We start from the raw sequence: 27,116 nt of genomic DNA on the forward strand, positions 1-27,116 counted from the left end.
TGGGGGTATCTGGAGGAAGGGGCATGGATTGGTGCTTGCTGTGGCCTTTGTAGAGTGGGTGAGCTGTGGCAGCTAATTGCTTTATCACTTTAGCCCTTTGATGCAGGATCCTGCCTGGCAGGGGCTCCCCTCAGATGGGACTAGTCCTTGTCCATTACTTCTCCCACCTGCCTAGGCTGACCTGGTGCCTGGGGCAATTAAAGGGATCCCTCTTCAGTCTCACCTTCTCTACCATTCTGAGTGGAAATGGCTCCAATTCTGGGTGCTTCCTGCTGCTTCTGGGCCCCGCCTTCTGCTGTAATTCCCTTTCTCTAAGTTTGGGCTTGTTGTGGCATTCTTTAGGACTCGTTTGATACCACCTTTGCATTCTCTCATTTGGGGAGAATTCTGTCCCATTTCATTGTTCTCCTTCAGGTCTTGGATTTTATCGTACATGATATGTACAGTTGTCAAAGGCTTGGATGGCTTATTGCAATTAAGAAGCAGTAGTGGGAAGAAAGGAAATATCAAGGTCAGGAGGCTGTAAAAACGTGGGATGTTTGATTTTAAGATTTCAGAGGTTGACCGGTTTTGGAGTGTGTCAGATCCTGAGTGTGGCCGTGGGAAAGAGTGGATGCCTTCTGTGTACCTCACCCACTTGGGTAATTTAATAGTTTAGGTGGTAATAAACATTTATATTGGTATTTTAAAAAGTTATTCTGTAAATGCAGAACTAAAAAAAAAACAAAAACGTAAAGTTTATTTTTTTAAATTGCTTTAAAAAGGTTGTTTACAGAGATGTGGGTTTACATACTTGGCGACATTTTAAAATGTACAGGCTATTTCATATTATTGCACTTACTCTTTAATATATAAGGCATTTTATTTTACATAAATAAGGGATAATGTATAATATACAACAGGTGTAGTGCCAATTAAGTCAACCATAAAATTAAATGAGATGTGTATGGTAGGACAGAAATGAAACCCAACCTACTTCAACCTTCACAATATATCCTTGCAACTACGATTTACATATTATAGCACATATTTACCCTCATAGCTTATTGTGAATGACTGACCAGTTAAAAAACCAAAACAACCAACGTTTTAAGAGGACAATACCATTAGTGTTCACTTCAGGAAGTGTGGGAATTTATTAGACTAATTAGAAATACTAGTCATGCCTTGAACACTGAAGACAAATAAATAGCTTTCTATCTTAGGGCCAAAGACAGTTTTATTTTTGCTTCCTCATGTTCCAGCTGTCAGCCAGGGACCTCTTCTGGCACGGTCTACTGGAAATGGTGGGCGGCTTTAACATATTTTAGTGAGCCAGAGGTCTGCCTTTGCTCTCTTCAGGTATGAAGGATAGGTGCTCTCAGAAGGAGACCATTCTGTTGTCCCACATTGCTCTAGAAAACTCCAGTCTGTTCACATAGGACTGTGCATTTCTAGTAGGCACAGCTGGAAGAGTGGAGGCAAAAAATGGTTTTCATTGTTAACTTCAAACAGTCTCTTGTCATTTAGGCAAGAAAACACAAAACTGACCCCAGAGACTTAAAAACAATCTAGCATGCACCTTGCACTGACTGTCTAGAGTATTCTACCTGGAACTGTAGTGAAAAGTAGAAGCTAAATTAATCTGATCTTTCTAGCTAATTCCTGTACTATGTTCTTTTTTATAACCTGTTAAAAAAAAAAAACAAGAAATCTGAACTCACACCAGCCAGATATTTCACTCCCATCTGAGAGGCCCCTCTGGCCCAACTCCACAGAGGTTCACTGGGATTGATCACTCAGAAAAACGATGTATGAAGGTGATAGCCCAAGTGCCTCCACGGTGTGGGGTGGGAGGTATAATGATTTGAGTTCTTTTCTCTAAGCCATACATATACCCAAGGTGCAGGTTATTTAAAGTAAGCTCCAGCATAAAACCTTGGCGTCATCAGGTATGCAATCTCACCTGGATTCAATCAGCTGGTGTGCGCCACCCGAGAATTGGGGTTTTAACCTACATAGTTCTGCTCCTTTCCTTGGACGAGTGACTCACTCTCATTCTCGAGTTTCCTCCTCCTCATTACCTTTTGGCAAATGAAGCTGATGAGGGTTTGAAGTACAAGGGCAGAAAAGCTGCTGTTGTGACAACAGCTACTACAAAGTTCCTGCTTTGAAAGGAGAGCAGCTGGGACAGGCTTCACAAGCAGTGTGAGTCACGTGGTCTTTTGCAGGGAGACATTTTTGGTAGAAGGAAGAATTTGCAAAGTGGGAAAGCAAAAACTTCAGTCACTGCAGAGGTGTGTCGTTATACCCAGGTCAGGAAAAGCGATCCAGACTTAGGGACGTTACGTTTTTTTTAAGCTTGCTGGGAAAGGGCGGGGCAAACCAACAAAAAAAAGTCTCCTAAAAGGGTTAAGTTCCTCTATTTGCATGGTAAATATAATGCCTATGTTTATAAATCCAAGGATACTAAAAAGATAAGTTGATTTCTAAAAATTTAGTTTAAATTACTGGTTGGAGTACATGAAATATAGAAATGGAAACCCAGTGACTGTGATATTTTTGCCTGCTCTTGTCTTGAATTCAAGCACTTCTTCAAGACAAGTTCCAAACTTGATGCAAGGTGCTTTCCAAGCTGGAACTTTCTGCTCATTTTAAGCAGTGAAGTTCCTGACTACTTACAGTTTATCAGAACTGCATTTCTGTAAAACAGCCTTACGACTTACACTTTAAGGTCATGATCAACACTTCACGGTGATCAGTAACCCACTGAGTTGAACTCTGCATCCATACATTGCACATTATACTCACTAAAAAATAGCACTTTCTGTATTTTGCTTTTTTCATTTTTGGATAATTCCTGAGCTCTGCCTAACATTTAGGTCATTAATTTTTTTTCTAATTTTCTTTTCAGGGCAATACACAGACCTACAGCTCTTTCCACTTGAATATGCCTAAAAGTGTTCTGTTATTTACTTACAAAATTATATAAAACTATAGTCTTTTTAGTTGTGACACTTGTGTTGCCCCCTAATTGCCAGGATTGGGCTTGTTGGGAGAGGTGGCAAAAAGGAAGCAAAAGTTTAGCTGAATGTTTCCAATGAGAAAGGGCCACATGCCACATCTTGTACCCCCATCAGTAAACACGAAAGGTAGGGGACAGGCACTAGAACCAGATGAGCCCTCCCAGCCTAGGCGATCCAGGTGGAAGGCTTCCAGGGTTCAGCTTCGTGACAACGTGGAGATTGTTACAGTCCTTGCCTATACCATGTGTCTCTGTTGTTGCAGGAACCCACTGTTTACAGAAATCATTCTGATTTGCTAAAGCAAGAAGAGAACTGAGAACAGGAGATTCTTATTTTTAAAAATGTGAGTATCCTTACTAGCGCTTGTTTCATGAAGAATTCCTATGCTTTCTAATTACTAACTGCACAGGTCCTTCCGGAACAGACTTCATAATATTCCAGGCGTCAAAGTGCATGAGCCCAACCAGGGGTTTCCCATTAATGGCTAGAATTTCATCTCCAGCTTCTATCGTTCCTGCTTGTTCAGCTGCACCACCTGTGAGAATACATACAGAATAACGGCTTGGTACTTCGATAATATTCCAAATGAATATGAATTCTAAGTAAACTATAACCGTAAAGAGAAAAATCTCTAAATGCTATGCTTCTATTCTTAGGATAAAGAGATACTTCTTAAACAAGACACACAAAGCATATACACATAAAAAAGAATCAAATCTATAATTCCCTTCCCCAAATATAAGCAATTGAGGGGAAGATGTATCAAAAGAATACAAAAGAGGAAATTCAACAAAAGAAATCAATAGCTAAAATTGAAATGGCCAATAAATGCAGGAAAACAGAGTTAACTTCTGATTGTTAAGATATTGGCTCATGTATCCAAATTCTGAGAAGCGATGATTACATGCTCAGCGTGACTGTGGAGATACAGATATACTTATTGATTACTTAACACAAAGTTTTAACATATTTCTATACTACAGTTTTGTGTATGTCCTAACAAGTTTGAGTTTTGAAAAAACACAAGTTTGAGCCTTCTTGTATTAACTTTCTTGCATAACACATCAAAAATGAATGATTGTATTGAAAAAGAGATGCATACTGGTAGTGGAAGCACTTACAGGAAAAGGCATTGAAAGAAAAATTCCCAGGCATGAAAATAATTTTCTCAGGAATCTTAATTAGAGTTCAAAAAATTGAGATGTATCTCTTTCATCCTAAGTTGCTGAAAACCAATATACATCTGATTATAGTTGACTATAAAGATGGATAAAGGTACATCTGGAAGACAGAAGTTCAGATCCCACCCATTCAAGGATAAAAACACTTTGTTGTTAATGCGGGAGGCGCACGCTCGGTAGAGGAGACGAGCCCTCACCAAAGGAGCAGAGACTGGTTTAGTCCCGTCATTGCTTTCTCCAGGTACACATTTCTGGAAGTACCAAAGTACTGTAATTTTTTTTAAAAAGTTATCACATGTACCCAGAAGGTCCTGTTCTCCTAGGAATATTGACTACAGGCCCCAAGCAGGTTATGTGAAACGAGGGAAGCGTGTGGGGGTTCCAGCCAAACAAGAGGCTGTGAGTTAGTGGAAAGTGCGCTGAATAGCAGAGTGTGGTCTCAAGTCTGTGACATCAGGCAGTTGCTACGAGTTTCTCTAAACCTGAGTTTTCTCATCTGCAAAATAGTGATGTTGATATGTCTTGTTACTTCACCAGGTTACAAGGATTGAATGAGATGAAGTAGATAGAAGTCCTAGATTCAGTGTTGTGCAGGCCACAGAGTGCCAGCCCTTGGACTTGTTTTACACGAGAGAGAGATGAACTACTCTCTTGCTTAAAACCACTGTTGTTTTGGGTTTTCTATTACATGAGGCCTAACAGATTTGATTAGGATTTCTCTCTCCATTTGTTGAGGTTTTTTATTGTTCTTTATAAAGCTCTTATGCTTTTTCCCAAAAAAGGTCTCAGGTCCATATTTTCAGCTCCATATTTTAAAAATAACTGAGTACTATGGGCCAAGAGTAGGGAGGAGGCTACTGGATTATTTTGTAGTTGTAGAACTATACCACAAGGCCACTGACTAGAGGGTCATTAAAAACATAACGGTCCTCAGTGAAGAAGAGCTGACCTTACTGTTATGTGCTCAAAGGGTTTTGGATGCTAGACTGCAGAGAGATGGGAGCAGTAAGTATTTAACTAGTTGGTAGATATGAAGTCTCTTCATGAGTTTAATGATATTTAATGTACTAACGGTATCAGCATACAGTCACGAGCCACTTAATGATGGGGATACGTTCTGAGAAATGCACCATTAGGCTGTTTCATCATTGTGTGAACATCAGGGTGCACTTACACACACCTAGCTGGTACAGCCTGCTACTGTACGTCCTGTTCTTCTATGTGACTGGCAGCACGGTAGGTTTGCTTATGCCAGTGTCACCACAAAAGTGATGTGTTGCACTAGGGCGTGATGGCTACAATGTCACTAGGCAATAGGAAATTTTCAGCTCCATATCTTACGGAACCATTGTTGTTTGTGAGTTCTGTCGTTGACCAAAATGTCATTATGCAGCACATGACTTTGTTATATATTGATATAGTTGTTTCATGCTTGCCTTAGCTTGAAATAGTTAACATATTAACAATACCAGTATAACACTCCCCAATATTAATTTTTAAATATTAGTATTAAATTTAATAATACTAATATTTAATATGCTAACAGCATATAAGTATTGTTAGTGTTTTATTAAATATTATGATACCTTTATATATACATATGTACTGATACTGTTAGTATAATTTTCAGCTCAGGAACCTGGAGACTTTTGAGAACTGTCCAAGAGCATAAAATGAATTATTCCGAGTTCATACTTACTGCTCCCATCTTACTTTCTTACAGTCTAGTATTTGGAATTTTAAGTGAATACGATCTTGGTTGATGTTAAGTACCCCTGCCTGGCACTTCTAATGGCATTACTTAGCTTGATACGTTCACATCAATAACAGATAATATTAAGAACAAGGAAGACAGGAACGTGGAGTTAGGGGTATCGTATAGAGGTTAGCGTCATGGACTCTAAAGCCAGACTGCCTTGGTTCATACCTGGTTCTGCCACTTACACCTGTGTGACTTTAGGTGCTTGTATAACTCCCCTGTGGCACAGTTTCTCCTTTCGTAAAATTGGGATAATAGTACGTATCTGATAGGATTGTCATGTGGGTGACATGAGTTAATACATGTAAAACGCAAAAGGCTGACACAAGGTAAACCTATATGTTAGAAAGCATTAAAAATATTTTAGGATTTTTTAAAACGAATTTGATTTCCAACTGGAAGGCACTGCCATACACAGGAAGGAAACAGGTAATGGACGACAGGCTGGGTTTTCCAGGACGTTACCTTTGTACACTCTCTTAACGAACAGGGGCCCGTCTCCGGCCATAGAGGACTTTCCTCCATCCAGACTCAGGCCCAGCCCAGCTGAGGTCTTCAGCACTTCAACACACAGAGCGTCTGGTGCTACAGCCACGCCTCTCCCTGCAGCATCAGTGATGATAAAGATGAAAATGACAGGGACACACATTACCTCCTGTCCAGTCCCCCCAAATGTGTTACCCTGGCACCCTTGAGTCCCATCTACTAGAGGTGCCGATGACAAGACTTGAGACTTAGTTAGGGCTGGCTCCCATATTTGGGGATCCCCTTCTGGCTGTGTTCCTGCTGTACCTGCACCCTCTGCTCTTCTAAGCACTTTCTGCGAGAGCGGATTTATGCCTAAGCAGAAATCCCCAGCAACCACACTGCTCCTGTCGAGCACCACACACTATCGGTACATGTCTCAATGAAGACTGAAGTCACACTTGGCGAATCAGCCTGTGCTTCAGAAATGGAAGCAGTGCTTCGTTTCGAGTAAGTACTTAGCGTGCTTACCATGCAGCCTTGGCACGACGGTGTGGAGGGCACACAGAAAATGTGTTTTGTAAGCCCTTCGTGGTTGGTTTAAGGCTGCAGTCTCTGTCTTTAAACACTTTTGCCCCCTCGTTTCCTTATGTTCTTCTAAAACAGGAAAGAACACAAACCCTGATATTTTCTAAGGACAGATCTCAGTTCTGGAATCTCTTTCAACACTGATTCCATCACAAGAGTTTCTTGTTTTCCGTTTAGCCACCTAAGCCCTAACGAGAGAGTGGAGGAAATGTGAAAGGGCTTTCTTCATAGTAATTTTAAATCTTCAACAGTGTGGCTGTAACTGCTGGGTCTTTAATAAGTTGTTTGTAACACTGGTTTTGCAAGAAGCATCAACAAACACTACTTCACTACATTTAATTTCTCTGACCCAGATAATAGTGGCTATTTTCCTTCGTGTTCAGCCAGAATCTACCATGTCAGCTGCTCACACCCGCTGGTTGTCCAGCTGCTGTCTTACCCAGTCCAGGCTCCGGGGGAATGGCCCTTTTGGACAGCGAGCTCTTCCTTTCGTCTGTGGGCGGCTCCTGCCTGGAGGAAGGCCTGGGCTGGTCACCTCCTCTCCTAATGACCATGAGGACATCTTTGTGCAGCTGTGCCTGGTGCAGGACCTTCAGGACATCCCCATGGGCAAGGCCAGCCAATGGGACGCCATTGACCGACAGAAGGACATCCCCTCGGCTCACGGTCCCTTCCTGAGAAGCTGCCCCCTGAGAAAACACCCTGTGGACCTGGGATAAGGAGAGGAGGACAGAGCCACATTTATTTATGACGTCCAGTAAAAACAGAAGGGTAATTGGAAATCCATAGTAAAGAAACCTTCTAATGGCAAGTTTTTCAAATCATATAAACTTTGGCTTATCAAAAATGTACTCAATGTGAGGGATGGAATTATAAATGTCAGTACCAGCATTTGAATACATTTTCACTCAACTTCTTGCTAGTGTCTAATATGTGCCTGATACTCCATGGGGCAGTAAGAATACAAAGACAGGACCTGACCATGTCCAGTAAAGGTGGCCTCCCTCATGACCTCAGGCCACTGAGTGATATAAAATTTTAGGTAGTGGTTCTTGAGAAAGAAGTAGTTTCATAAGCAAATGCAGGTTTAGTCAGTTAATTCTAATGCTTTTGTGGTGCTTAAAATCTGTAGGCGAATACAAAGATATAGACAATTGTGTTTATATGTATTGTCATCTAATAGATCACTCAGCCTGTACATCAGTCAGCTTAAAAGGCGCATCTTTGTCAATGAAAATATCATGTACTTTCTCTAATTTTCCATTTTTGTTTTGGTCGCACTGAACACACACCAGCAGCCTTTGAACTCACTGACATGCATTTCTCCTGATCAAATTCTGAGGCCGCTTCAGCAGTGACTTCCCTGAGAGTCTCGACATTGTCACTTACCACAATTGATTTTGGCTCCACATCTGTCCCTCCTGCCACACTGAATCCCAGACCTGAGCCTTCTTTTTTAGTCAAGACTGTGAAGCAGACATCTTTATTCTAGTGAAAAGAAACAACAAAAAAAGTATATTCCTTGTGCCAAGAGTGAGGAAGTATAAAAGCCTCCTGTAGTACTGCAGCATTTGTCACCATTACCCAGGGGTTTCTCAGGAGCTTTCACAGAATATTTAAATTGGAGGACCCCCCACCTCACCCATTCTGCGTCCCCTTCTGGGTGGTGCTTATTACATGGGTTTTCGAGGGTCATCCAAATATAGAACCACAGGGAAGGTGAGCATTAACCAGGGCAGGGACGGGACAATTTAGAAGCCAGTTTAGCCATTCATGAAGGGCATTCCTTACTTCACAAGTAAGTTTGCAATTTAGTCAATAAGAGCAGCAGCAAAAAGATGTGTAAGCGTCAAGAGCAGGATAAGAGCACATTGAAGCCACGTGTTCTGCGCCTTCCCTCGTGGTCAGTTCGTGGGACTTCAGGTGCAATTAATGAACTAATACCGTAAAATACAAAGGATGTTTAAAAAATATGAAGCACGTTACAATACATAAAGCACATCAAAACTGTCAACTCGTATTAAGACTAGAACATTTTTAGTAGTGTCCTAAAGTTATCAAAAGACTGTGCTATGTTTCGAGCATCAATCAAAAGATACTTTGAAATAAAAGATTTTAAAATAAAAAAAAAATGAGCCGGGCCGATTCTATTGAACTTTGACTTTCTCCACCCATGTGCTAGAGATGATTCAGCAATATTTGAAAGATCTGCATTACTAGGCTGTGAAATTATTTACAATCTATCAATTCAAGACGTTCTCAAACAGCAATAGAAAAAGAAGCTAATAATATCCTTTAGGATTGCTTTGACGAGGAAAGTGGAAACGTTAGGAGAAAACCACCCCTACGGTGTGCTGGGAGGGAACCCAGTAGTGTTTGGTTCTATCAGTCTCAGGGACTAATCGTGAGCATTTTATACTTCTCGAGAGTAGAGTTCACTCGAACCAAGGCTCCACTGACACTAGCATGTCCTGCAGGACTTTAGGGGGCTGGGATTTTGCCTTTATGGGCAATTTCGACCATGCGTTTGCTCAAACCAATGGAGAGAAGAGTGACGACCAGGCTTTCAACAGAACTAGGAACATGTGGTCCGGTAGATGATCTTTGTGCAGCTTCTCAGAGGAAATGCTTGACGCTGAAATAGGGATAATTCTCATATTTAAATGCATGATTGGAGCAAAGGGGCAGAATATTTGAAAAGGGGACTCTCTTCATTCCAGGACATGTTATCACTAAAATTTTCATTCTAACTCCCCCCCCACCCCCAGGCAGGGGCTGCAAGTACACTGGAAGCTGGTTGTCAGGCCAAATTTTGTCTCCCTGAGAAGCGTATTTAGCACAACATCAGGAAAGCCAGATCCACCACCAGGGGTGGGCCTGTGGAAGTCAGAAGACCAGGGCTTGTTTTCTGACTCATCTCTCACAGTGCCCCTAGAGGCCACAAGAAAGCATTTTGTGCAGTTCCGTTTTCAGCACCTACAAACATAATCACTGGTAAAAAGCAAGGCAAGAGGAAACTTTTGCTTTAAAGGTGGCAGAGTGAAGGACATCTCTGCTGACTGCTCTCTGAAATCAACTGAAGACAAGAAAATAAGGGAAAGCTGCATTCTGGTGACAGTAGGGATGGCCTTAAACATGAAGCCATAACACCTGCCTGCCTGGGGTCTTGAATATGGAACCGGGGTGGGGGGGGTTCTCTTTTTTCTCTTTTTACAGTTTCTAACTGTAAAATGTGGAGCAAAGGAGACCCTGGCAAAGTGTGATCTCACTGTGCCACCTAGACTGGAAATCCCAGAACATGACTGTGCATGAAATGCTTACTTCCCATACCAAGTTGAAGAAGGAAGGGAGATGATGGAATTGTTCCTTTTACCGAAAGTGAAAAATGCTGGCTGTCTCAGGTGTTTCTTAACTGCTCAGACCCAAATCAGAAGGCTGAGAATCCGAGGGGAGAGGGAGCTCCCCTCGGATTGGTCTCCGTTCTGCCCTGTGCCCTCTCCCTCCTGGCTCACAGCTGATTAGATGCCAGTGCCACAGCCCTTCTAACAGCACTGCTGGAAGAGTATTCTCAGGTGACATCAATGACCCAGGTATGTTATCACTCAAGAAAAATTGTTCATGCACGCTTTTTCCTCTGAACAGAAAACATTCATTTCTTAGGGTTCAAGTCTCTGGATAGTCCCAAGAAATTAATATTGTACTTCAGAGAAGTTTTCTAGTCATGAACCCATGGTTTCTTTTGCTAACTGTTTACGGTCACATGCAATTTATTAAGAGGCATTATGTGTAATGACTAATTGGCATCCTTGTCTTGAAACCCGGGCTTCAGAAGCTCTGACACTAGGGGCCGGGGAGGCCACGCCGAGGTTAATGCCCATTTCCCAGCAGGCAGCTCCCTGGACAGGCAGTGTATGTCCACTGAGGTGGACAGGGTTACTTGTGGTCATTCCCCAACAGTTCTAGATGGCTGGTTCTGTTTTCAGGACCCTCTGCTGACAAACTCCAAATGCAGGGTGGGGTGGAGTGGTGTGGGGAGGACAGTGACCAGTTACCACTGGGGATTGAAAACAACAGCTGCACTAACCTGGCACCTAACGATGCAGGACAAGGTCTTGGTTCTGGAGCAAGCTACAAGCGAGCGAGACTGAGCCACACAAACTCGCAGCACAAGACTCGGAGGAGGGCTCTCGGCTCTGAGCGGCACACACCTGGGCACTGACGCCACAGCATCCCATCCTCCCGTTTCCGCGTTTCACTCACCTCTGATTGTGCTTCCGCTTCCTGAATGAGAGTGAGGACGGTACATTTTGACCCCACCGATGACAAAACTGACTGTAACCTCTGCTGGTCCCCCGCCGAGACTAGAAGCTGATCCAAACTGCATAACATAAATGCATTAGAAGAACAAAGAAAACAATTTCTCCATTTTGTAAGGACTCATTTAAAAAACGATCTCCTTTCTACTAGATGGTTGGTATTTTCAGTGGGAATGACTGGATTTAGGGATTCCTCCGAGATGTTAGAGGACAAAATGTGGCAATTTAACAGGACATTTCTGATGCGTTAAAAACTGCGATGTATAGGCTCAAGTGAAACGTTTCAAACCGTCAGAAACTCCCTGTTTAACTCCAGTCACATTCAGAGGCCCGGACTCTTCCCTGAGGTGCATCTCCCATCTTATGATGCTTTGGCCTATGTGCCTCCCGTCAGAGAAGCATTTTGGCTGACACTGTTCCCTGCGGGCACTTCACTTTTCCAGTAATGGTACTGAAAACAAAGGGAGCTAAATGTGAGGGGGTAGCCTTGGTTGGATGCTGGAACAGAAAAAGGATGGCATTTTTTCAGTGACATCTGAATGAAGCCTGTCGTCTAATTAATCCGGTGGTTCCAGGGTTGACTTGCTCTGACTCGTGGCCGGCGGTTACGCAGGCTGCTCACACTAGGAGGAGCTGTTTGAGGGGCGTGTGGGAATTCTGCACTGTCCTTGCGACTTTTCTGTAAATCTAAAACTAGTCCATATAAAATTTAAATAAAAGGGGGAGGGGAAGGTACTTACTTAACTGACCAGCTTTTTCTGGAAGGCAGATCCTGGGTGGTTTCACCCACATCGTTGGCTGAACTGGCCGCTCCAGGCTCACTGGCTTTAGGTCTGCTTCCCCCTGGACAGGCCCTGTGTGCCCCCTTCATGGGACACGAAAAGGCAGGGGACCCATTGAGGCTTCTAGCAGGGGAGCCAAGTGACCTCCTGGGCACGATTTCCAGCTCGGTTTTGAAGAGCACGGCTGTTGGCTCTGCTGAGAAGTCCTCGCCGTGGAGTTTGTCAAGGTCGGGCATACTCAAGGCTCGCAGTTCCTGGAGCTTAGAGCGGGACAGGGGCGAGGGCTGCGTGTGGCGCACGGAGGACTTGTTCTTCTTGATGGGAGAGGCCGGGGTCACCACTGGGGTGGGGATTCCGGAAGGTCCAAGTGGTTTCTTTGGGTCTGGAGCAGGGCCCTTGTTGGTGGCCTCCACCAGATTCTGCCGGGAGACCGTTAGCATCGTGCTGGACGGGGACTTGGTCATCTGGGGGATGAGAGTGGTGGCTTCACTTTGGCTTTCACTGCAGGAACTCAGGCTGCGCCTCAGGGACCTTGCTGTGGGGTCGCCCAGATGGCTGAGGCTCCCCGAAGCCACGCTGCCCGACGACCGTCGCCCAATGGGAGGCTTGGAGCTCACAGACAAAAAGGGCGAAGCCCCGGACTTGCCCACGGGCCGGTCAGAATTGGCCAGGTTCTCAAAGGATTTGATTCTCTGCTTTACAGAGAAAAATGAGGTAGATTCATGGGGCCAGTTCTGCTCAGAGTAGTAATGTCTCCTGGTAACTCTGATTTTGTCTGTGACGAGGCAGCGTGTTTCCTGCTCGGAAAGGACATCCCCTTCGTCTGTCATTGGAAGGTTCCTCACCGTCTCCAGCAGGGGCTTCACGCTGTACACACCCTGTCCATTGACCAGGCCGAGAGCGCTGCCTCTGGACGCCTTGGCTTCAGGGAGGCCACCGCTTGTCGCAGGCATCTGGCTGTCTCGATGAGAGCGACCGGGGCTGTGTAGGGTAGGCCCCTCCCGTCCAAAATGGCTGGAGAACTGGGCTGGCATGGAGTAGGTCCTGGTCGCTGGCCTTGGCGTGAAATAGGAATGGTCGTCCAGCACTGGGGCCGCTGGTGTGCTGTTCCTGGGTGTCCCTGGGGAGTCTGACATCTGGCTCGCCCTTCCCAGGGAGGAATCTGCCTTTCTGGCCGGCAGCTGGGGGGAGGAGGAGGAAGAGGCCAGTTTAGCCACGCTGAGAGATCGCTGCATTTCTGGCTCCACCTGGGAGGCACAAGACGTGAACGAGGACGGATGATATGAGGACGATTCCACCGACTGGTGACAGGGTCTGATTTCACTCTTCTCCTGACAGTTGCCCTGGGCCAAGAACCCTCCCTGTCTGTCACTTTCAGCTGGCTTGTCACCACTTGCATTCTTTGGCATTCTTTCAGAAGGAATTTCAACTATTTTCAGCTGGTTTATTCTTTCTAGGGGATCGCTAGCAATTGTTTTGCTTCCTCTGTCACCAGTCACCCCTGATGGGGCTGCTTCTGGGACCAACTCTGTTTGGCTGGCCTGCTTCTGGCCTTGCCCGGGAGACGGGAGCTCCTGTTTGTCCACTGCTATGGACAGGCTACTCTTTGAGGCTGTGGGACCTGTCCCTGAGGCCGTGGGGGACGCCTTGCTCTCTGGTTCACATTTGGGAGATCTGGGGGTGGCCGAGCATCCTCTGTCGGATTCGGAGTGGACAGCCGTCTGGAACCTACTACCTGCACCTTGCTCAGGAAGAGTCTTGGGGGACGTCAGGGGCGGAATGAACGGTCTGAGGCTCGTGTCTGATGCTGACAGCCTCAGGGGCCCTGAGGCTGCAGGGGGTGGCTTGCTCTCCAGCACACACTGGGGAGGCTTGATGGCGGCTGTGGCGTTTTTGTCAGGGTCTTCGTGGTCAGCTATGTGGAGCCGGTGGGACGCTCCCTTAGGAAGCACTTTGTGGGAGGTCTGGGGCGAAATGAGGGATTTCCTGTGGTCTGCCCCACCCGCCTTAGGCATATTGGCGGCAAGGGCCTCGGAGCTGCCTTTGCTTTTGCTTTTGATGCTCAGTCTCTTCAGCTTAGCACCGGATTTGGGTTTCTGACAGTTACTTAAAAGTGTTTCCACTGGACTCTTTTTAGGCGGATCTTTATTTTCAAGATTCAGTTTCAGCTGAGGGGGGCTGTTAGGCACAGCAACCCCCTTTTTGTGGCTTGTGCTCAACACCTGACACTTGGAGTCAAGGCTTCTGGTGGGCAGCACGGGTTGCCCCTTCTCAGTTCTGCTCTGCAAAGGCGTACCTTGGTTGCTTTTATTGATTTCTTTAAACCAGGCCATGATGGGCCTCCTGGAGGTCATTTTTGGTTTTCGTAGCAAGTCATCCAGGTCTTGACTCATGGAGATGTGCAAGTTTGCCAAAACAGTGTCCCCCTTAGGGACACCCACACTGAGGGAGGACTGATTTTCAGTTGCGTTCACATTTGTTTCTTGTTTTTTATTTGGGGTGTCACCATCCAACAAGGCATGTTCCAAACCATTTACCAGGTTAGGGTTGCTGACAGTGACCGGGGGGTCGTGAAAATGCCTGGTGACTCCAGAAGGCTGGCCGTTGTCCACAGCTGAGCTAGCGCTGGTGGCTTCCGTAGCTGCTTCTTCCCACGAGGGCCTGTGGTTCTGTGTGGTCCTTAGGTCCGTGTGCGGTTCATGCCCGTGAGACCTTATATCCAAGAGGGAGAGTGGCTGGGAGGGGCTTGGGATAGAAGGGCACGATGCTCCTGGCATGAAGGAGCCTCTGGCACAGGGACTTCTTGCCGCTTCACTCTGAGCACTGTGCCTTGGTGGCGGACCTCTGGCCAGGGCAGGGCAGGGCGTGGCCTGGCCCTGCACATGAGCAGCTGTCGAGGGTGGATTGGCGGAACCGTCTGCGGAACAAATTTCAACTTGCTCCTCCTCAGACTCCGAAGTTTCTCGCTTGTGAGAAGACCCATGAGAACGAGGAGGTGACCAGCTGTCCCTGGCAGAAGCTCGTGGGGCTTCAGTGAGTGACTCGGGGTCAGAAGACGAGTCCTCAGCATCACCGTACATGGATGAGAGAGACGGCTCTGTGCTGTCACCCAGGCCTGACAGGGATGTACTGTCTTCGTGAAAACTGCTAAAATTTCTAGAATAGTTGCTCAAAAAGTTTTTGTTCACAGTAAAATGTTTGTCAGGATTAATTGAATCTAAAACTGAAGGCTGGGAGGTCCACTGTGGGGGCGGGGGAGGGCCAGCAGCCCAGGCCCTCCTCGGGGTGGGGGTCTGGTTCTCCGTGACGGGTTCGGTGCTGCGGGAACTTCCACCTCCAGCTCCCATTGGAAGCTGACCCCAAGAACTGCCCTCTTGACTTGCCCGGTCTCCTGTCTGAAGAGACGGCAGGCTTGCTTCAGAAGCATCCAGTTCCTTGATGAGTCCGTCGATGTCAGTCACAGGGCCCACTCCTCCTTCCCCAGAGCAGCAGTGCCCTGAGACACTGCCACACGCCACCTGTTTGGCCTTGTCCATGGGTGACAGCAGGGACGGGCTGGCCCGCGGTGCCATCTCGGACCCAGAGTCTGCTCCCTTGAGCAGAGCAGGCTCTTGGGAGTTTTCAGCTACGAGGAGGCCTGTTGGGTGCTGAGCTTTGCTGTCATCACCTGGAACTCCTTGTCTCTCCTCCTGGGCTAGGAGGGGGTCTCGTGAGAGGACAACAGCCTTCCTGGGGGTGTCACAGGAGCTGGCTTCTGGGGCTGCTCGAGTTGTGCTGAGCTCCTGATGAGCGATTGCCATCTTCCCTGGGGTTATGCTGTGCTCCCGGGAGAGGCCGACATGACTTCTGTCCTCACACTTGGGGACCCTGGGTAACGCTGGCTCTCCAGGGTCCTCAGGCTGCTTCACTTGCCCTGTGTCTACTGAGGTCTCGCTGGGGTCAGGGTAAGCTGTCCCTTTCTGCCTTGGGGAAGGAATGAGGTCTTGGGAGCCGTCCAGTCCTATTTTGAGAATGTAAATAAAAGTTGGGTGGTAGGGGAGACAAAAGAGGAAAATGTGAGAAAATGGAAAACCTCGCAATTAAAAAAAAAAGGAAAATTATGAACAATCTCAATTTTTGTGTGTCGTTTTCAGAAAGACATTCCACGGCCTGAATGCCAGCCTTCTTGTTTTTGTCTCTAAAACGATAGAGCACTCCCATCTGACAAATGCTACCCTGCTTGAGATGCTCTAAAATAACTCAGACTGGCTAGCGGAAACTTTTGTTTCTGCTTTTCTTTTTCCTTTCTGGTTATTTTTAAGGACAAGGGCACACCAGAGATCCTTTCCTTGGGGTTCTCTAAGAGCGAATGGAGTCAGGCTGTGGTTCTTTTTCTTTCCTGAGGCCTCGTGCCTCTCTCTGTCTCCGCATCTGGCTGATCATGTGCGGGTTTGGCTTCAAGGTGTGGGTTGTGAGCCACAGAGTAAAGTATAAAACAGTCCAAGCGCCGAGCTTTCGGGACGCACTGCTTAGCGTAGGAGACGAGGCTAATTCGGGAAGACACACGGTACGCTCCAGACAGGATGCGAGTCTGCGCTGAGCGTCAGCTGTGCCCTGGCCCAGTTTGGAGGAGCGGGAGAACTAGAAGGCCAGATTCCCGCAGCGAGCCGTGACAGAGGGGTGGGACATGAGTGGGTTCTGGAGGGATAGTTTGACTAAAGTGATAAGGAAGAAAATGGAATAAAAGCAGGGAAAGCCGATGCATGCCAGGGGACCATGGGGAATAAAGTCATTCTGTGAGGCGGGTTCAGCCCTGGAGCTTCCTTCTCCTAAGGCCCTGAATACCTGGGCTAATCTGTCCCCCTCCTGCCCGTGGCCACTTATAATGGTCAGGGGTGGGGTGTGGGGCGGGGGACTGGCATACAAAGGAACATCAGATTCACTATTTTCCTAGGAGCTATGGGTCTGAGGCTGGAGTGAAAAAAATCACAATGAAAGCTCTTGCTCTGAGAAGGCTGTCTGCCCCAAATGTTACATGCATCCACATTTCCCACAGACCATCTTACTGCATGTCTTGTCCCTCCTGAAGTTCCTAGGTCTGTAATTAAGAACTCATTATTAGGACTTAGTGCTGTGATGAGAGTTTTTCATGCACTCAGTTCTCCCCCCAGCACCGGGAGGTAGGTGCTGTGACCGTCTGCCTTGAATGGCAGGGAACTGAGGCACAGGGCCAGGGTCACAGAGTTCATGGCCAGGGGTTGCTCTAGGAAGCTGGCTCCTCCGCCCACAGTTACCTAAACCCTGAATACTTGGCCTCTGTGTAGAGAGCACCTGGCAGCAAAAGGTGGGGGTCGACACCCCTGGAGACCCTACATAGCTCCCAGGCCCCTGTGGAAGGAAGGCCAGGGTCATGCCAACATTCAAATCCATGGGCTCCTGTCCTCTGCTCAATCTTTTGAACTCCCTTCAGCATGAAGGGACGGCCTGCCAGGGCCAGCGTGAGTCATGCAGGCCCAGGAGCATCTTGTGGACCCCAGTAAGCAGCTCAAATATTGTCTTCTTATGCACAAGGTAAAACTTATTCATTTTTCACTTGTCCCCTGTGGAGGTTCTTTTTGGCATTTCCCAGGGCCTTTGATTTCACATAAGCAGAGTGTTGAGATTTTGAACGGCAGGAAATCCTTTCCTTTCTTCTCTTGCTTCATTAACTAAGGTACGTGTCACAAAATGGTTGAAGAGTGTCGACCGTATGAAATGCATGCACTCTACGCTGAATTAAAACTGAGTTTAGGCGCAATGATCTACTGAAGTTGTTAAATGCTGGCACCTTTTAAATGTCATTAACTTGTATAAGAGCCTTTTATTCCGCCCTCCAAATTCTCCACATGGGACATTTTCCTTAGGGTAACTTCTACCCTTCCATCTTGAAGAATAACAAGTGATAAAATAATCATACCTGTCCTGGGTTGTTGCCCCCGGTCCAGTGCAGCTTCGGATCGGTTCTCTGTGAGGTGGCCAGGACCTGGGTGGGGCCCGTCACCAGTGGTCAGCTTTCCCAGAGATTCCTGGCATGATGACAACAGCAAGTCTCTGTCAACAATGTTCAGATTTTCTGCATGCTAAGACACCATGTAAGACAGTTGGCTTGGGAAAATTCCAGAGCCCTGGACCAGGAGCCACAAGATCCAGACTCTGGGTTTCATGTCCACTAGACATTGCGCGGCCCTATCACTCTTCCTAACTCTGTTTTCTCAACTTTAAAATGTGGGTGATTTGGGAAATGTACATCAAAACGACAATATCACTTCACGCCCCTTAGGATGGCTACAATCAAAAAACAACAAGTGTTGGTAAGAATGAGAAAAAATGGGAACCCTGTGCATTGTTGGTGGGGATGTAAAATGGTGCAGCCGCTGTGGAAAACACTATGGAGGTTCCTTGAAAAAATAAAAATAGAACGACCACACGATCCAACAATCCCACTTCTGGGTCTATACCCCAAAGAATTGAAAGCGGGGTCTTGAAGAGATATTAGTATACCTACGTTCATAGTATTATTCACAATAGCTAAATGTGGAAGCAATCTGAGCTGATGAATGGATAGATGAACGGATAAGCAAAATGCAGTATACTCACACAATGAAATACTAGCCATAAAAAGGAAAGAAATTCTGACCCATGCTACAACACGGATGAGCTTCGAGGACATTACGCTAAGTGAAATAAGCCAGTCACAAAAAGACAAATAGTATACGATTCCACTTACATGAGGTACCGAGAGTGGTCAAATTCATGGAAACAAAGTGAAATGGCGGTTTCCAGGGGCTGGGGCGAGGGCGGGGCAGTGACTGTTTAACGGGTATAGAGCACCCATTTTCCCAGATGAAGAGTTTCGGAGAGGAATGCAGTGATGGTGACTGTGTTCATACCACTGAACCACATGCTTAAAAATGGTTAAGGTGGTAAACTTGTATTATATGTATTTTACCACAATTTTAAAAAATTGGGAGAAAAATGGGGATAACAAGACTTGCTCTAACTCAGATTTAAAAAAAAGACAATTAAATAACAGTTATAAAACAACACGCATCACACGAAAGCCTATATCGATGTAAGGTATTATTATTATTATACTGAGATATCCAAGACTGTAAACTCAGCTCCTCAGCTTGGTAGGTAGGGAGATAAATGAAATTGACATTTAATATTTGAAAACGTCAGTTTAGCCATGTGTTAATTGTTTTATCTTCCTTCCTTCTAATACTTACTGTAAAAACATTTAAAGACCAACTTGCTAAAAAGTTAAATCAGGTTTATTTGAAATTTACCCTCTGAGTTAAAGTGTCATAAAGTGGCCCAAAGGTGGCAGCAGAGGAAAGAAAAGAAATGTTTAGAGTGTCTTTCAGCTACTCTTGTAAAAAAAAAAAGTCCTTTAGCTGCAGCCATGCTGCCCTGAACGTGCCTGGTTAGTACTTGGATGGGAGACCACCTAGGAAGACCAGGTGCTGTAAGCATAAAAAATTAAAAAAAAAAAAAATCATTTAGTAAAATGTCAATTATCTGCTGAGGAAAATCTTCTTGGGGTTTAACTCAGTTAATCTTACATTGACCAGTAAGGCATAAATTTAAAAACAAGAGTTCTGGAACTAGATCGTGCACTTACAATACTGAACAACCACCACAAATATCACTGAATTGTACACTGTAAATTTGTTATGTGAATTTCAACTTTAAAAAAATGTTAAATAAAAATAAGACAACCATTTTCCAAAAGATTATTTTTTAACTTCCAATATTTGAAGCTAAATACTGTAGGAGAATGTACTCTATTTTCTTCCTCATGTATAAATAAAATCAAATTTTGGAACTAAAATTTTTATGAGAAAAGTTAAACTTTTGTACAAAAGTTTTAAATGCTGCTCAAAACCTTATTTGGAATACTAATTCGCATTTTCACAGGCCCTTACTTTAATAGATATAAATTATTATAAATAAGAATGCCAGCTTGGCTTTACATGGTTGCTCGAAGTTGATAATTTTTAAAAGAAAGGGTTTATGTATTAGTCGAACACTGCGTTTTAAAACACACGTGCTAGTTGGAGCTAATAATTTTTTAGGGGGAGGAAAAAAGATGTGTGTTTCTACTTTTTCTTTAAGGTTAACAAAACCACTTCTGCCCAGTACAGTTTTTATGACTATATTTTCTGGGTCTATTTACATGTATGTTTATATAAACCAACTGAACATACATCTTTATAAATATGGCCTCACAAGTCATCTCAGATTCTTTGCTCAGACAAAAATCATTTATGTTGAGGAGATCTTTAAACAATGTTAGTTTCTCTTACTCCCTCCTTACTAAAGTGGAGAAATACTGAAATTTTTTAAAATGAGCAATTGGATAATTTTGGGCCATTCTGACATAGGTGTAACCAAGTAATAACATACACGATATTAACTTGCATTAAATGTGGCATAGTTTCCATGTGATACTCATAAGGGTATGAGCAGCTGTAATTATACATAATCACTGTAGAAAGTTTGAAAAAGGATCACTCAGAACCTTATCAATAGGAAGTAATCACTGTTGCCCTATATTTGATGGTCACCCCAACTCTGTGACATGATCAGGGCAGAGAGCACCACCCTTATTTGGCAGTCCAGACAACTGTGGCTCAAAAAATTCAATAACTTGCCCAAGTGGTCACCCAACTTGTCAGTGAAGAGGCTGGTACCAGTCCCAGAGTGTTCCTTCACCCGCCTCGCACCCCTCCATCATCAACCACAGGCCCTGTGCACAGGTAAGAGAGCCAGTCTATCTTTTGGCCAAGTGATCTATGACTCAATACCCGGGCACTTTCCCCCTGCCAACCTGCTGGCATATTAATAGGCTCCCAAGTGGCCTGTGTACCGAAATGAATGCTTGTTAAATGATAATTGTCCAACCATTATCTTTTCTTTCAGGCAGATTATCCTATGCCTGAGAACACACTCCATATTTGTCCACACTTAGTATTCACTTAGATCCCAAGTAACTAAGAAAATCAGTTACCTTCTCCACAGTTCCATCTGGCTGAAAATCAGTCACGGTCACTTGGACTGAAGTGGCCTGGATTTTAGAGTCCAGACTGCATGAGTCATTAGCTCCATCAGTCGGGTTTACTCTCTCTGAGCCACTGGGCCTGGCCTCTGCCTCCGGCCTCTTGCAGTGTGGGCTGACCCTGGCCACTGGTTTGTGCCTAGACCCTAGGCTTTCATTCTTCTGCTGGGGGGACCTGGGGCTGTCTGTGCTCACCAGGCTTTGAGTACCATATTTATATTCCAGTTTGGGTGAACTCCTTGATCCTGATAGTTCCTTCCTCCCCAAGCAGCCAGAGCCACCCTTGTGGGCCTCTGCAGAGGCCAGTAGGTTAGCTGCATGGGAAGGAGTATTCCCCACGCCCCTTAGAACAGTCTCCTCCAAGTCCAATGAGCTGCCAAGGAGAGGCACTGAGGAGGCCTTGCTGACCAGTGTTTTCTGGGGATGTGCCTCTTGGTTATTCATACCCATGACCTTGATAGAAGTCGTTAAGATAGGCCTAGAGTTGTCCTCTGTCAGAGGCCTGCTGGGACCCGGGAGGGTCCCTGGGAGGGAAACACAGTCCCCTTCGCCATCGAACTCTTCTTCATCGCTGGCATCGTCAGCATCATAGCAGCCCACTCTCCTCTGGCGGAGGAGAGGGTTTCGGAGGACCTGTGGGCTTCCAGGGAGACTGGTTTGTCTGGCAACTGTCACTTGCTTGTGGAAGAGCCCAGAGCCCCGCTGGCTTCCCAGAGACACAAGGCTGTTGGCTCTGGCTTTTCCTGGTTCCTTGTGAGCTGGTAGGGAAAGAAAAGTCAAATTAAATAGTTTCCCATTCGGCCCGATCTTATAATTTAACCCCTGAACATTTCCACAATTGCCAGTAATACACCCTCTGGCCATTGGGCACCAGGCTTAAACGATATGGCTTCTTGAAATCTGCACACAGCAGACAGCCAGCTTCCCTTGCTCCTTTTCCTGCTTGGCCTTCCTTTTTGTGTTTTTATGTTGTGTACTTCAACCTCTGGATTGTTTAACTTAAACATGGGTGCCGCCTAGAGACAGAAATGCATAATTCGTCACCATCCAAGATGCCTAACACATTGCTCAGGTTCTAGATGCTGCTACTGCTGCTGCTGAGAATTCCTCTTTAGGAGGATGCCTGGGGACCAACAAGTGCTGCACGCTTGGGCCTTCTCATCACCTGAGGTCCTTCCTTCATCTGCGAAAAGCGGGGCTTCATTAACGGGGCATGTAAGCTCCTAGAGTCTGTGGTACAGTGAAGCCTGAGATTACAATCTCTAAATAAATTCCAACCAGGGAAGGGACACATGGGCTGCCCAGCACACTCTTCACTTCTTGCTAAATGTCATGAATAATTTACACGTGCTTCCACCTTGAAATGTTTCTGTCAGAGCCTAGAGTAAGCTCATTGGCTTCTCCAAATAAGAGCCAGAGTGGTCATCACCTGTCTCTCCTAAGATGGGTATTTTCTTGGTCAGGCATTTGAAAAAAAAAAAAAAGAGAGAGAGAGAGAGAGCCACAATCAGCAGAAGTCTGAAACTGCAGTGGGAGTTCATTACATCGGATCATTATCTCATAATAAGGATAATCAGTGATAAAAAAAAAAAACTGATGACGTCTGTTTCTTGAGTTTTGAATCTTTCACTCACTGCTTTCTAAAAAGAATTAAGTTAGGGCCTAGGGAGGGACGGGACCTGGCATTTGGCTAGGATTCCCCTAAAATATAAGGCCGTCAAATCCTGATTCGATGCCATAAATTTCAAGACGACACTAGGGGCACAGCATCTGCGGGGGAAGGGAGCGGCCAGTTGTTAACACTGGGCTGCATCCTTTAAGCGCAAACTCTGAATTTAGTTGGGGTGGGAGGACGGCTTCTGCACAACCACAGCGTGGTTTCCAGTTCTCTTCCCATCTTATACCGCTGAGACACTTAAACCAGTGTGGCCAGAGTTGGAGAACAGCCCCCACTTACTGGAGGCGCTGGGCGGCAGGCTGCCGTCCTCGGACGTGCTGCAGCCACTTCCCGTGTGATCCTCGTCCTCGGAGCCTGCCACCACGAAATCCGTCAAGGGGCCTGGGACATCTTGGACAAAGTACTGGGAGAGTTCAGACTCGGAGATCAGGGAGTCCTGTTGAAGATAACGTTGGATGGCTTAGAAGGTGCCTCAGAAGCGATGATTTTAAGCAGTGAATACTTTCTAACTTTCCAAGAACACTTCGTTCTATCTGTGGTCATCTGAAACAGCTGTGATAGTAAACGCTCACTTCCATTTACTCTAGATGGCTCAATTAAACAATTAAGGAATAAAAAGCCTATGATTGCTACCAGACGTTAAGATTTTTTTGGGGGTGGTGGTGGTGGCAAATGTTTGGCAACATTAGAAAAGCCACAGCAGCAATATATCAACTCTCCCAGGAAGAGATAGGAAACAGAATGAAATTCCAAGCCACTGATTCAGTCTATTGATGAAACAAAAAATGGGAGTTTGAATCCTACACTCTGATCCACTGGAATTTCGGAAGAGCCAGCTGAGAACGACTACCCCGTCTCCTTAAAGTCATAGGTCCCCTACCACCAACCGGGGCCCTTTATCAAAAACAATTTTTTATTTTTTATGCCTACAGCATCTGGTCTTCCTAGGTGGTCTTCCATCCAAGTACTAACCAGGCCCGACCTTGCTTAGCTTCCGAGATCAGACGTTGGGCTTGTTCGGGGTGGCATGGCCGGGGTGGCATGGCCGTAGACCATGGACTGTGGCTCCACTGGGGCATGAACCCAGGACCTTCTGTGTGTAAAGCAGACATGCTAACAGCTAAACTATGGAACCACGTCCTGAAAAACAATTTTTCAAACTGCAGCTCAGTTCTTTTATTGTGTTGCTCTATTCTTTTCCTAGATGAATATTTAATAAAAGAAACATACATCGCTATACTTGTTCTCAAATCAGCTTTGTGGCCATTTCCTGTGGAAAGTGGCCAAATGGCTCATGGACAGAAATATGGGCTGGGCCCTCAGATCTGACAGATGGGCTCCAGGAATCTGTTTCGTGGGCCAGCTGAGTGAGGCAGCAGTACACCTTGACTCACCTTTTTTCCAAGAGAGGGACTCTTCAAGGGGGTACCTGTTGGGGGAAAAATTCACCATATTGTCAAAACAATGAAGCTCAAATCCTTACAAATAGGCACATCCTTAACTAGAAAAGGAGGAGCCGAACATATTAAACAAAACCCTCCTTGCTTGACTGGCACTGATGGGCCACGTGCACAGGTAGAGACATGCACGCAGTCTGCCTGGGTACCTGCTCCCCATCCCGTTTCACCTCCCAAGATTCTGCTCACGCTTCAAGCCCTAACTCAGATGCTACCACTTCCATAATGATCCCAGCTGGAAATAACTTCTGAATTGTAAAAGTATCTTATACTATTCACATACATAGCATAATTTAATCATAAGTGGATGCATCTCAATCTCCCTTCCTCGACTCTTTATGCATAGGGCTGAGACCTTCACTGATTTGACCTAGGAGTGCTCGGCATTGCAAATCCAGGCAGTGTTCAGTGATATTTGCTGAATGGACTGAAAGATGAATGAACAAAGGAACACCACCCGAGAAACTCAATAAGGAACTGGGGAGGGAGTTGAATATCTATTTCAGTTTTTAGTTAAGGATAAAAAGACTTTAAATTATACGCCATAAGCAAAAAGGTCTTGGGCATGAGGATCATGGTTTAATAAAATCTTTTATACATGACCGAGGGGATATGTTGGCATTATGAGAGGACAGCTTTCAGGCATGTCAGGAGAATGAGCTGGTTGAATAAAGAGCCCATTAAGGCTGTGTCCACTTTAAATATATTAATTATGGATGTGAATAATTGGGGTATTTCGTGGTTGCCAAAAAATCCTATGCCTTCCTTTCTCTCTGACAACCAGTAACTCATGTCTCAGTTCCTTTTCCTCCCGTCATCAATCTTCACATCAGTAATATCTCAAGTTCAGACGTGTCTGCAGAGTCCCTTTAGGTTTCTGCTCTACAGGAAATGTTACTTTTAAAACTTGATGCAATGTTTCATATTTTAAATTCGTATGAAATTCTTACTATTTCAATGCTTTCCTGCCTGAACTTTTCCACTTAAGAAGCGGGGAAAGCATGATATCTGCAGCCCCTATTATCGTTCTGAATTTGAAACTTTTAATTCATGCAAAGAAATCCCAGGTTTGGGGTGGATACAACCCCGCATCTACCAAACAACTGATATTTCGGTATCACTTCATTTTCACCTAGAACATTTCAGATGAATTGTACATATAAACACATGAAATACGAATTCATTTTTTTTTTTTGCAAATTATCTTAAAGTAGTATAAGAAGCATGAATGATTAGAACTTTAATAAAGCACATTAAGTAACTGCAGAAATCGAAAATAGCAGCTAAGAGAGCATAGAATCTCTCTGACAGCTACTTCTGCCAAACCTGGTAATTACAGAGAATCCATCAATATTATGGGGCTGGGGGGAGCGGGGGAGGGCAGGCAGACGGGCAGGGTGTGCCTCGTGGGAGAATTAAATGACTCTTCTGAATGCTGAATGAAAATGTGCAGTTACGGTACCTAAGCCAGGAGAGGAGTTGGCCTCTTTGCTCTCCTGGTAAGTGCTGCGTGCTATCACTTCATCCATTTCCTGCTCAGAAACCTGATTTTTAACAGAAAGCACAAATTAGATGGTTTTAGTTATATTTCCCCAGTAAAAGTAGCTAGAACCAGAGTAAGAGGCTGAGTAGAGACAAAGAGGAAAACCACAGGGCCAAGGATTCTGATCACCCTTTGAAGCAGTCACTGAGGGCGTATAAGAAGTAGAGCTGGGTCAACTGACTGCTTTAAACAATGTATTCAAAACAAGACCTTCAATTGGTTCCCAAGTTCATTAATCCAAGTATTCAGGTGCTATAGTTACCAACAACATGGCTGATATCCTCCCCTCTCTGGAACACTCACTTCTAACTTTTTCCTAAACGTTAAACAATTTCAAACCTATACAAAACTTGCAAGGGTAGCACAAACCTAGCAAGCAGACTCTTCACTTAGATTCACTATTTTTTAACATTCTGTCACATTTACACTCATGCTGCGTTTACACACATGCGCACACTACTAAAACTTTTATTAAACCATTTGGGAGTTACTTGCAGACATCATGAGCCCTCACCCATAAACATTTTAGCATGCATCTCCTAAAAACAAGGACATTCTCTTAAATAACCCTAGCACTATTATCAACTTCAGAAAATTTGATGTTGATACAAATGCCTGTCCAATATATATTTTATGTTCCAATTTAAACAATTGTTCTAATACTATCTGTCAGGAATGCTACTCAAAGTGTGTCTGGAGACTGGAAGTAGTTCCCAGAAAGTTTGATGCCAGCCTGCGATGAGGATTTTCCTTGAGAATGCAAATCAACACTCTGCTTTCATCAACAGTGTCTTGCCAGGAAAAAAATGTCAACTGAACTAAATGATGTGCACAGTGATGTAACTGATTTACATTCTGGTGCAAGGTCCTTATCTTGCTATGGACCTTTAGTGAACTGTCACTGACCAACTTCTTTGCATAGTAATACTTTTATAGATTTTTTTGTTTGTTGTTTTGGTAATCAGAATTCAGTTCGGGATCTAGTTGTCATGTCTTTTTCGTCTCCTTTAAGCCAAAGCATTCTGAGCCTTTGTCTTTTATGATACTGATATTTTGGAAGAAACCAGGCCAGTCCAAACCCTCAAAGGATCTGCCTAAGAGTTTTGTCATGCTTAGATTTAGATTACTTTTTTTTTGGCAAAAAAACTAAAAAATTGTCTCCTCAGTGCATCACAGAGGCACTTAGGGTCAGTGTGTTTCATAATCGCTAATAATTTGGATCACTGGATTAGGATGAAGTTCACCAGATTCCTCCACTGGATT

The 27,116-nt window shown here is 45.0% G+C and overlaps 1 protein-coding gene across 8 annotated transcripts in view; it reads right to left on the reverse strand.

Moving 5' to 3' along the window:
- Positions 1–737: 737 nt before the first annotated feature.
- Positions 738–27,116, reverse strand: part of PDZD2 (PDZ domain containing 2) — a 202,654-nt gene continuing 176,275 nt past the window's right edge. For all 8 annotated transcript variants that reach the window (XM_039842723.1, XM_039842727.1, XM_039842725.1 and 5 more), the window contains 11 exons: positions 25,773–25,854; positions 24,248–24,282; positions 23,133–23,289; positions 21,128–21,933; positions 18,032–18,140; positions 12,055–16,096; positions 11,259–11,376; positions 8,388–8,486; positions 7,438–7,708; positions 6,411–6,548; positions 738–3,540 (listed from right to left, as the gene is read on the reverse strand). In XM_039842723.1, the coding sequence (XP_039698657.1) occupies positions 3,374–3,540; positions 6,411–6,548; positions 7,438–7,708; positions 8,388–8,486; positions 11,259–11,376; positions 12,055–16,096; positions 18,032–18,140; positions 21,128–21,933; positions 23,133–23,289; positions 24,248–24,282; positions 25,773–25,854 (6,024 nt within the window). In that variant the 3' untranslated portion in view covers positions 738–3,373. The remainder of the gene's footprint in view (positions 3,541–6,410; positions 6,549–7,437; positions 7,709–8,387; positions 8,487–11,258; positions 11,377–12,054; positions 16,097–18,031; positions 18,141–21,127; positions 21,934–23,132; positions 23,290–24,247; positions 24,283–25,772; positions 25,855–27,116) is intronic.

The sequence above is a fragment of the Pteropus medius genome, unplaced genomic scaffold (assembly GCF_902729225.1).
Source record: "Pteropus medius unplaced genomic scaffold, Ma_sr-lr_union100, whole genome shotgun sequence".
Classification (NCBI taxonomy): domain Eukaryota; kingdom Metazoa; phylum Chordata; class Mammalia; order Chiroptera; family Pteropodidae; genus Pteropus; species Pteropus medius.